At 47.7% G+C, this 12168-nt stretch overlaps 1 protein-coding gene across 1 annotated transcript; it reads right to left on the bottom strand.

Annotated features, from left to right (window-relative positions):
- Positions 1-1085: 1085 nt before the first annotated feature.
- On the bottom strand, positions 1086-10099 carry LOC121859028 (ras-related and estrogen-regulated growth inhibitor-like). Its single transcript, XM_042355689.1, is given in 10 exon segments — positions 1086-1264; positions 1267-1308; positions 2186-2365; positions 2368-2470; positions 6228-6301; positions 8366-8383; positions 8386-8421; positions 8970-8992; positions 8994-9042; positions 10048-10099. Coding segments are annotated over 10 exon segments (756 nt in total).
- Between the last annotated feature and the right edge of the window lie 2069 nt (positions 10100-12168).

Here is a 12168-nt window from a genome sequence, read left to right on the forward strand (position 1 = left end):
AAACATCACCGCTGAAGTTACTTAAATAAACCCTACAAACAACAGTTAAGTAAGACACTTATATTGAGGCACTTATTTAAAGCACTTTGGGGGCCTCTCACTTATATGAAGCACTTACAAAAGGCACTTATTTAAAGCTTGGGGGGCTCACTTATATGAAGCGCTTGGCTTATAACTCAACACTTATAAGTATCACCTTAAGTATTTCCAGGTGAACTGTAGTAAACTTATTGTCAACACACTTGTTTATATCACATAAGTTAAGCTCTCTGAGTGGCAATAAGTTAAGCTCTCTGAGTCTATAGGTTAAGCTCTCTGAGTGGCCCAACAAGTTAAGCTCTCTGGTGGCCCAAAGTTAAGCTCTCTGGTGGCCCTATATTAGCTCTCTGGTGGCCCAACAAGTTAAGCTCTCTGGTGGCCCAATAAGTTAAGCTCTCTGGTGGCCCTATAAGTTAAGCTCTCTGAGTGGCCCAATAAGTTAAGCTCTCTGAGTGGCTGGTAAACAAACTCTTTATCAACCTGTGTCCCAGCAGAGCCTAATAAAACATGAGCCTTATGGCGGGCCTTGTAGCCGTGAGCCTTGTAGCCGTGAGCCTTGGCCGTGAGCCTTGTAGCGTGAGGCTTGACGTGAGCCTTGGCGTGAGCCTTGGCCGTAGAGCCTGTGCGTGGGCCTTGAGCCTTATAGACGTGAGCCTTGTAGCCGTGAGCCTTGTAGCCGTGTGAGCCTTGTAGCCGTGAGCCTTGTAGCCGTGAGCCTTGTAGCCGTGAGCTGGCGTGAGCCTTATAGACGTGAGCCTTGTAGCCGTGAGCCTTGCCGTAAGCCTTGTAGCCGTGAGCCTTGTAGCCTTGTAGCCGTGAGCCTTATATGCGTGAGCCTTGTAGCCTTGTCGTGAGCCTTGTGAGCCGTGGGCCTTGTACGTGAGCCTTGTAGCCGTGCTTGGCCGTGAGCGCAGTAGCCGTGAGCAGCGCCGTGGGCCTTGTACCGTGAGCCTTGTAGCCTTGTAGCCGTGAGCCTTATAGCCGTGAGCCTTGTAGCCGTGAGCCTTATAGCCGTGAGCCTTGTGGCCTTTGGCCGTGAGCCTCATCTACAAGGTGAGTTTCAGTGAGTCTTTAGGTAACGCTGAGTCACTCTTCCCCGACGTAGATCCTCGTAGCGGTCCTAAGACTCTGTCCAGTAATGAAGTTGTTCCTCTTCCTGGCGTTTTGAACTTCCTGAACACCTCGTGGAAGGCCGTGGCCACCTGGAGGACGTGTTTGGACGCGCCACCTCGCTGAAGTAGCACTCCAGGTCCTTGGCCAGTATCTCACCTGTGTGGAGGAGGAGGTGTTAATGGTGAGAGAGAGAGAGAGAGAGAGAGAGAGAGAGAGAGAGAGAGAGAGAGAGAGAATGAGAGAGAAAGCCACTTGTTCATATTCCCTCCTGATGGTGTGTTGTTAGACCATTATAATGACCCCTCACACAACTATGACCCTTAAGGATCCACTAAGTAGTTTACTCTAAGTCTAAATTGCTCCAATGGATTATGTCATTTTTAATAGCATTTTATTGGCCCTGGAGCTTGTTGGCCCGTGCTTAATATATGGTGTTCGGCCTCTCTTCATTAAAGAAACATTGTCAACACAAACACCAAAGGGCTTTATGAGGGAGGAGGGAAGGAGGGAGGGAAGGAGGGAGGAGGGAAGGAAGGAAGGAAGGAGGGAGGGAAGGAGGAAGGAGGGTATTTGAGTGGCTAGTGACGTCACGTGATGGAGATGCTTAAAATAGTTGACCTTTACTCCCTCCTCCCTCCACTACCTCCCTCCACCACTCCCTCCTCCCTCTCCACTCACCACCCCTCCCTCCACTACCCTCCCTCCACTCACCTCCCTCCCTCCTCCCTCCACTACAAGGAGTGAGTCAGCAGATAAGGAGTATGAATTAGTAATATACTCAATACCTGACATCACCTGACATCACCTGACACTAGAGACATCACCTGACACCAGAGACATCACCTAACACTAGAGACATCACCTGACACTAGAGACATCACCTGACACTAGAGACATCACCTAACACTAGAGACATCACCTGACACTAGATACATCACCTGACATCACGTGTTTGTGTGATAACGTTTTCTCTGTAAGGTCAGGTCAGGTCACCACAGGTCAGGTCAGGTCAGGTCAGGTAAGAATGACTCACCTTCGTCAGTAGACACCTGCCTCAGGTGGACCATGTCAGCTTTATTAGCCAAGAGAACCATGGGTGGCCGGAGGCTGGGTGATACATCCCCACCCACGGTCATGGGCGGCGTGGGCGTGAGGGTGGCCGCCCCTCCTAGTCCTCCTCGCCCACTGGCCTTCCTCTCGCTGATGTGGAGTCGCATTTTCTGACCCAGCTGAAGCTTTGTCTGTCGGTAATAGGAGACACCAGCAGGAAGCCGTCGGCCCACCCGATGGTGTCTGACGAAGGGAGAGCTTCACTGTTCTGTCGGGAGTGATTGAGTGAGTGTCAGAACATATGATGAACTAACACACACACACACACACACACACACACAGAGAGGGACCTGACAACACAAGAGGTGAGTGAGTCAGAATAAATCACCTTCATAATAATAACTGTAGAGTGTGTCAGCCCCCCACATAGACAGTGTGTCAGCCCCCCACTATAGCCCCCCCACTAGTGTGTCAGCCCCCCACTAGTGTGTCAGCCCCCACTAGTGTGTCAGCCCCCACTAGTGTGCCCCACTAGTGTGTCAGCCCCCACTAGTGTGTCAGCCCCCCACTAGTGTGTCAGCCCCCACCAGTGTGTCAGCCCCCACTAGTGTGTCAGCCCCCACTAGTGTGTCAGCCCCCACTCAGTGTGTCAGCCCCCACTAGTGTGTCAGCCCCACTCAGTGTGTCAGCCCCCCACTAGTGTGTCAGCCCCCCACTCAGTGTGTCAGCCCCCCACTAGTGTGTCAGCCCCCACTAGTGTGTCAGCCCCCTCACTAGTGTCAGCCCCACTAGTGTGTCAGCCCCCACTAGTGTGTCAGCCCCCACTAGTGTGTCAGCCCCCACCAGTGTGTCAGCCCCCCACTCAGTGGTCAGCCCCCACTAGTGTCAGCCCCACTGTGTGTCAGCCCCACCAGTGTGTCAGCCCCACTAGTGTGTCAGCCCCCACGTGTCAGCCCCCACTCAGTGTGTCAGCCCCCACTCAGTGTGTCAGCCCCACTAGTGTGTCAGCCCCACCAGTGTCAGCCCCACTACAGCCCCCACTAGTGTGTCAGCCCCCACTAGTGTGTCAGCCCCCCCAGTGTGGTCAGCCCCACTAGTGTGTCAGCCCCCACTAGTGTGTCAGCCCCCACTAGTGTCAGCCCCCCACTAGTGTGTCAGCCCCCACTAGTGCAGTCAGCCCCCACTCAGTGTGTCAGCCCCCACTAGTGTGTCAGCCCCACCAGTGTGTCAGCCCCCACTGTGTGTCAGCCCCACTAGTGTGTCAGCCCCCACTAGTGTGTGTCAGCCCCCACTAGTGTGTCAGCCCCCACTAGTGTGTCAGCCCCACTCAGTGTCAGCCCCCACTAGTGTGTCAGCCCCCACTCAGTGTGTCAGCTCATGTGGTCAGCCCACCAGTGTGTCAGCCCCCCACTAGTGTGTCAGCCCCCACTAGTGTGTCAGCCCCCACTAGTGTCAGCCCCACCAGTGTGTCAGCCCCCACTAGTGTGTCAGCCCCACTGGTGTGTCAGCCCCACTAGTGTCAGCCCCCACTAGTGTGTCAGCCCCCACTAGTGTGTCAGCCCCACTCAGTGTGTCAGCCCCCACTAGTGTGTCAGCCCCCACTCAGTGTGTCAGCCCCCACTAGTGTGTCAGCCCCACTAGTGTGTCAGCCCCACTAGTGTGCCAGCCCCCCACTAGTGTGTCAGCCCCACTAGTGTGCAGCCCCCACTAGTGTGTCAGCCCACACTAGTGTGTCAGCCCCCACTCAGTGTGTCAGCCCCCCACTAGTGTGTAGCCCCCACAGTGCAGCCCCCACTAGTGTTAGCCACAAGTGTGTCAGCCCCCACTAGTGTCAGCCCCACTAGTGTGTCAGCCCCCACTAGTGCACTTCACTAGTGTGTCAGCCCCCACTAGTGTGTCAGCCCCCACCAGTGTGTCAGCCCCACTAGTGTGTCAGCCCCCACTAGTGTGTCAGCCCCCACCAGGTCAGCCCCCACTAGTGTGTCAGCCCCTCACTAGTGTGTCAGCCCCCACTCAGTCACTAGTGTGTCAGCCCCACCAGTGTGCTGCCCCCACTCAGTGCGCCCACACTAGTGTCAGCCCCCACTAGTGTGTCAGCCCCACTAGTGTGTCAGCCCCCACTAGTGTGTCAGCCCCACCAGTGTGTGCAGCCCCACAGTGTGTCAGCCCCCACTAGTGTGACAGCCCCCACTAGTGTCAGCCCCACTAGTGTCAGCCCCACTAGTGTGTCAGCCCCCACTAGTGTGTCAGCCCCCACCAGTGTGTCAGCCCACTAGTGTGTCAGCCCCCACTCAGTGTGTCAGCCCCCACTAGTGTCAGCCCCACTAGTGTGTCAGCCCCCACTAGTGTGTCAGCCCCCACTAGTGTGTCAGCCCCACTAGTGTGTCAGCCCACACTAGTGTGTCAGCCCCACCAGTGGTCAGCCCCCACTAGTGTGCAGCCTCACTCAGTGTGTCAGCCCCACTAGTGTGTCAGCCCCCACTAGTGTGTCAGCCCCCACCAGTGTGTCAGCCCCCACTAGTGTGTCAGCCCCCACTAGTGTGTAGCCCCCACCAGTGTGTCAGCCCCCACTAGTGTGTCAGCCCCACTAGTGTGTCAGCCCCCACTAGTGTGTCAGCCTCACTAGTGGCACAGCCCCCACTAGTGTGTCAGCCCCCACTAGTGTAGTCAGCCCCACTAGTGTGTCAGGCCCACCTAGTGCCCCTCACTAGTGTGTTTTATTTATACTGTAGCTGCCACCACCACGTCGGGGTGCGTGTCTGTCTGTCTCACATTCATTCCTCCTCCTTCTCCCTCTCAGCGGTAACCATTGATGTTTTAAGAGATCATCACTAACAGGTGTTGAGTGTCGCCTTTACTGCTCTGTATATTGTTGAAACTCTTGCCTTGTTGATGCTGTCAGCTTGATCTACACAAAGCATGGCCTTACCTCTAGCTTAGATAATGTGTATAAGGCATCTAGCTATTTCACCAGATTATGAGAGAGAGAGAGAGAGAGAGAGAGAGAGAGAGAGAGAGAGAGAGAGAGAGAGAGAGAGGCTCTGGTGTTCCTGACTTAAACTATAATATTGCCTTTGTGTACACCTCTATCACACACACACACATTAACCTTCCTACACGCACACACATCAGCTCCCACCCACACACACACACACACACACACACACACACACATCTCTTCTTCAGTGACTATATATAAACATTTCAGTATTAACTATAAACATGACAAGAGGAAAGGATGTTTATACCTGTACCTCACCTGTTGAATGTTGACCTGGGTATTTAGTACCTGTGTGATAGTGGTGATGGTACTACTACTACCACCACCACTACTACCACCACTACCACTACTAGGCAGACCTGACCTACTTTCCACAACAGGTTCAGGTAAACAATCGGTGGCTTCAGGTGAGTTTGTTTACATCTGGTGCAACAGGTGAGAATCAGTGTTACAACTACCACAATACCTACCACAATCCACCACAATACCCACCACAATACCTACCACAATACCTACCACAATACCTACACAATACCCACCACAATACCTACCACAATACCACCACAATACCTACCACTAATCCACCACAATCCTACCACAACCCACCACAACCCACCACAACCCACCACAAGTCCTAATCAAGAACCTCACATATAACAAGTTCATTAAGACTCATTTATTGCCCACACACCCACCTTGGCAAAGTGACCATAGAAAATTTTTATGATTGAGATGGCGTTAATGGCTCGTGTTTGTGTGGTAGTAATGTGAATTGATTGGGTTTTTATTAGGATGATGATAATGATTTAATAATAATAACTGTTCAGTCACCAAAACTTCTTCTTCCATCAATAGTTCATTAACGGTGTATGTAAATCCCACCATGTTTTTCACTACAACGGTACAGCAAAGTATAATTTTAGCATTAAACTGTTATTTTATTGTCTAATCACCACTACATATAACACCATCACTACAACCACCTACCACTACCACCACCACCACTACCACAACTACCACATACCTTGTTACAGGTGTCCAGTATCTCAAAAAGAACAGGTTCACCGTCCACCAAGATTTCATTCCTGTACCTCTGTTCTGTTGGGGAGAAATATTGTCTAAATGAACAAAATAACGCACTTCCACACACACACACACACACACACACACACACACACACACACACACACACACACACGGTTAAATACCCTAATCCATCTTGATATCACGGTCAATTTAACGACCCAATTAGCCATTACGAATACCACGGGTCGTCTGGTGGAATGAGAAGATGGTGGCTGTTTTGGCCAGAGACTCTAGTGTGACGAACTGGTGAGGAATTTGGTAGTTAGGGTGAGAGAGAGAGAGAGTCTTTCCCTCTGTCCTCACTGTTTTAAACACACATTGACACACACACACACAGATGGACTTACAATATCATCATAATATATTAGTAAACTGTTCGTGATTTAAGTGTGTTGATGAGTTAAGTGCGTGTGTTGATGTTAAGTGCGTGTGTTGATGTGTTAAGTGCGTGTGTTGATGTGTTAAGTGCGTGTGTTGATGAGTTATGCGTGTGTTGATAAGTTAAGTGCGTGTGTTGATGAGTTAACTAAGTGTATCTAACGCCAGGTGTTGATGGTAGGTGTACCTGTCAGGTGTGGGTATTAATTACCTGTGTGTGTGTGGGGGGTGGCTCTGTGTGTGTGTGGGGGGTGGTACCTCTCTGTGTGTGTGGGGTGTGGTACCTCTGTGTGTGTGTGGGGGGTGGTACCTCTGTGTGTGTGTTGGCATAGGTATCACTGTGGACCTGACACATAACACTTGACAGGCTCTGGGTGGCTTAACTTGGCTCTCTGGCTCTACGGGAGGGGTGGGGGTGGGGGTGGTGAGTGAGGGAAAAAATTAGATAGTTTGGTCACTTAATTAAGAATGCGAGATAATGTGTGTGTGTGTGTGTGTGTGTGTGTGTGTGTGTGTGTGTGTGGCCCACCTCTACCCACATGCCACACCCACCCACCCACCCATCTCTAGCCCCCTACCCCTATTGTAGGGGTGGACGGCACAAGGTAACCAGTGTTTTAGGTGTAGCCCAGAAAGACCGGACACCTAGCCCACTACACTGGCTAAATCGTTAAACTATTACTAGTACTATCACTACTACCACCACTACTACCACTACCACCACTACCACCACCACACACTTGGCAACTGTTCCGAGACACAAAAACTCCTTTACTTTAACAGGAAGAATGTGAGATAATGAACTCTCCCTCACTCTCTCACTCTCCTCTCACTCTTTCACTCTCTCACAGCATCAGTTAGGGAGAAAACTTAACATAAATCATTGAGAAATTAACAGTTAAATCAGTCACCCCTGTCATATGCCACAGTCAGTTACAGTCAGTTGGCACCGTGTATGACAACACACCATTGCCACCACCCCTAACGAGAGAGAGAGAGAGAGAGAGAGAGAGAGAGAGAGAGAGAGAGGGGCACACACACACACACTCTCTCCCACACACCTGAAGTAACGCCATCAATTTCAGGTGTGGAAGGTGTTAATAGGACATGTGTGTGACTGGTCCAATTAATGACCCCATATATCTGTTCAGTCATATATAATTAATGATATAGAGAGCCAGATATATAACTTATACGTACATACTGACGAACATACATAAATGTACATACAAACATACATAATGCTTCTCCTTACACAGACATACATACACACACATACAGACAGACATACACAGACAGACAGACAGTAGAGTGGTGATAGCAAGAAGCTGTGATAGTGCGGGGATAATGAGAGGCAGGCACCTGGGCATCATCAGCCTCCCGACACTTACCTGTTTTTATCACCTGTACATCACCTTAATTACGTGTGTGTGTGTGTGTGTGTGTGTGTGTGTAGGTATAAGTAATTGTGGTAGTTGTGGTTGTGGTAGATAATTACAGGTGTGTTTCATTAATTACCTTCACACACCTGTTATTGATGTTCTTACAGGTGCAATTATCTTACTCAAAGGGTTAAACTAACATCATTAAAGGGTTAAACCAGCATCATTAAAGGGTTAAACCAGCGTCATTAAAGGGTTAAACCAGCATCATTAAAGGGTTAAACTCAGTAGTGAAACCAAGTCGTAGTTGACTCACCTGCTTGATGATCGTATTCCCGATGTACCTCTTAGTGAGGAACCGAACGATGAGAGCTGAGGAGAGATGAGAGGAGAGAGAGAGATGAGAGAGATGAGAGAGATTACTGTGTGTCTGTGTGTGTGTGTGTGTGTGTGTGGCCACACACACACACAACGTAGGTTAAGTTCGGTTGATCTTAGATTAAATTAGTTTAGATTAAGAATGTACTCACAGGAGCCACTAGTACTCTTAACCCAACTACTAGTACTCTTAATAGTACTCAGGGAGCCACTAGTACTTTTAACCCAACTACTAGTACTCTTAATAGTACTCACAATAGCCACTAGTACTCTTAATAGTATCCCAATAGCCACAGTACTCCTAATAGTACCCAAATAGCCACTTAGTACTTTTAACCCAACTACTAGTACTTATAATAGTACTCACAGGAGCCACTAGTACTTTTAACCCAACTACTAGTACTTTAATAGTACCACAATAGCCACTAGTACTCTTAATAGTATTCCACAATAGCCACTAGTACTCCTAATAGTACCCACAATAGCTACTAGTACTCTTAATAGTACCCACAATAGCCACTAGTACACCCAATAGTACTTACCACTCTTGCCAACGCCCGGGCCTTAGTACGGCTATTTTCACCTCAGAAAGAGATGATTTTTCCTCCTGATTCTCTAATAGCGTTACTTGTCATCACCTGTGGAAGGAAAGTACCGGCGCTTAGTGTTTGGGAAAGTATCTAGTAAGGGTTTGTGAAAGTGTCTAGTAAGGGTTAGTGTTTGGGGAAGTATCTAGTAAGGGCTAGTGTTTGAGTACCTAGTAAGGGCTAGTGTTTGGGGAAAGTACCTATAGTGGCGTAGTGTTTGGGGAAAGCTAGAGAAATAAATTAGTGGCACTATCTAGGAGGAAAGTACACGTGTACCTGTAATTGTTCTACCATAATTATAAGTATATAATTATATACCTCACCTAATATCTCATTAATAACTCAGTGAGCTACAGGAGGCCTCACACTACAGGAGGCCCTCACACTACAGGAGGCCTCACACTCAGGAGGCCCTCACACTACAGAAGGCCCCACACTACAGGAGGCCTCACACTACAGGAGGCCCTCACACCAGGAAGGCCCTCACACTACAGGAGCCTCACACACAGGAGGCCCTCACACTACAGAAGGCCTCACACTACAGAGTCCCTCACACTACAGAAGGCCCTCACACTTCAGGAGGCCCTCACACCACAGAAGGCCTCACACTACAGGAGGGCCTCACACTACAGAAGGCCCTCACACTACAGGGAGGCCCCTCACTACAGAAGTTCACACTACAGGAGGCCTCACACTACAGGAGGCCCTCACACTACAGAAGGCCTCACAAGTCTTTAATTGGTAATAAGGTGAGTGGTTAGGTGAAAAGCAGTCACTGTGTGTGTGTGTGTGTGTGTGTGTGTGTACCAAAGATGGACTCTAAAAGGTACTCATGTCATAATAATAATAATAATAATATATTTTAAATATAGAGACAGAGACTTACTCAATATATTTAAGGACAATATATAAACTGAACCAGTATATCGCTATTATTCACTAAATGTCCGTAATTATTTCCTTATCAGTTCCTTATTTATTTTCAATTCTTTATTCACTAATTTATTCACGTTAGAGGAGCCACGACACGTACGGTTGTCATAGTGAGGGTAGGAAATTATATTTTTGGTGGTTTGTACCAACATGGTGAATGAGGTGTTGGTGAGTGTGTTGTGAGGGTGTTGTGTGAGTGGTGTGAGTGTGTTGTGTGAGGGTGTTGTGTGAGTGTGTTGTGTGAGGTGTTGTGTGAGTGTGTTGTGTGAGGGTGTTGTGTGAGTGTGTTGTGGAGTGTGTTGTGTGAGGTGTGTGTGAGTGTGTTGTGTTTTCTAAGTGCCTGCCGTTAGTTTAAGTGCCTGGCGTAAGTGTGTTGTGTATTTTCTAAGTGCCTGGCGTTAGTTCATGCCTGGCGTAGTTCAAGTGCCTGGCGTTATCTTTGAGTGCCTGAAGTTGACAACAATAAGTGCTTGGCGTAAACTGAATGATTGGCGTAACATATCAATGCCTGGCGTTAAATGTCAAGTGCCTGGCGTAAGATTTAAGTACTGGCGTAAGCTTTCAAGGCCTGTCGTAAGCTTTCAAATGCCTGGCGCTTTCGCCTGGCGTAAGCTTTCAAATGCCTGCGTAAGCTTTCGGCCTGGCGTAATAAATCACAGTCTGGCGTAACTCTGTAAGTGCCTGGCGATGTTACAAGCCCATTACACAACCGGTGCCTGGCGTTCAGACTCGCTCTTGGCACTGTATAGAGCGAGCTAACAGTGCCAGCCGCCCGTGAGTCTGGCACCCTACTGACTGGGGAGAGAGCCAGGCACCTCACCTCACCTTGCCCGCCTCACCCTGCCTCACCTCACCTCCCCCACCTCACCTGACTCACCTTGCCTCACCTCCACCCCACCTTGCCCCACCTCACCTCACCTCACCTCACCCATGCCACACCTCACTCACCTCACCATGCCACACCTCACCCCACCTCACCTCACCTCACCTCACCTCGACTCACCTGCCTCACCTCACCTTGCCCCACCTCACCTCACCTCACCCGACCACCTTGCCTCACCTCACCTCACCACCTTGCCTCACCTCACCTCACCTCACCTCCACCATGCCACATCTCACCCCACTCACCATGCCACACCTCACCTCACTCACTCACCTCACCTCACACCTCACCCTTGCCTCACACCACTTTGCCTCACCTCGCCTCACCTCACCTCACCTCACCATGCCTCACCTCACCACCTCACCTCACCTCACCTCACAGTATGTACATACGCCAATATACATAAACGTAGAGATAATTACTTAATAAACACAATAAATATAACATAAAGATAAAAAAGGTGATAAATGGAGGAATAAATAAGGAAATAAATAATGATGGCGTCTCTATATGGCCTGTAGGGACACTTACCTAGTTTTAACCTATTATTACCTATTGATCGTATTTTTAGGCTATATTATATGATTTAGTGGTTTATTATACTACTATGGTTGATTATACGTTAAATAGTAGTATAGTTAGTTACCTGTGTGTTGGAGGTCTGGCTTTGAAACTTCCGCCTTAATGACGTCTCTTCACCGCCGCCATTTTGGTTTATAGTCAAATCAAAAGCTATACTGATATTTCCAAGTTTATTATAATTATATTTAATTTTGCTTAATATTAATGTTTATTATTATGATTAATATTTATAATCATTTTTTAACGGTTATGTGTAGTTTATATTTTAGGAGCAATTTGTATTAATATGTGTAGCTCATTTGTACCTGGAGTCGTGTTGAATCAAAACATTGAAATTATATTCATACAAATATTAATTTCTGGATATTTATTTACGATATATTATTTAAATAGTCTTAAAATTAATAAAAACTTAAATAGTAGTTAAGAAAGTATTTATGAAATTTATTATCGTGATTTAGAGAAAAAAATATTAATACCGTATATAAATAATACTAATTTTGACATAATAATCACTGTTTTATATATAATTATTCTTCAATAATTATAAATATTAAAATAAAATACCAAAAATACTTAAATCTTGGATAATCTGAGAAAAATAAATATTATACCAATATATAAAATACTAAAAATCCTTCATAAAAATCATCAAAATAATTACCATAATAATAAAATAATAATAAAACTCAATAACTCCAGAAACTCAATAAAAAATAGATAAAATTAGAGGCAAAATTTATACACACTATCTCT

Source organism: Homarus americanus, unplaced genomic scaffold, assembly GCF_018991925.1.
Source record: "Homarus americanus isolate GMGI-L3 unplaced genomic scaffold, GMGI_Hamer_2.0 scaffold50427, whole genome shotgun sequence".
NCBI classification, from domain to species: Eukaryota; Metazoa; Arthropoda; class Malacostraca; order Decapoda; family Nephropidae; genus Homarus; species Homarus americanus.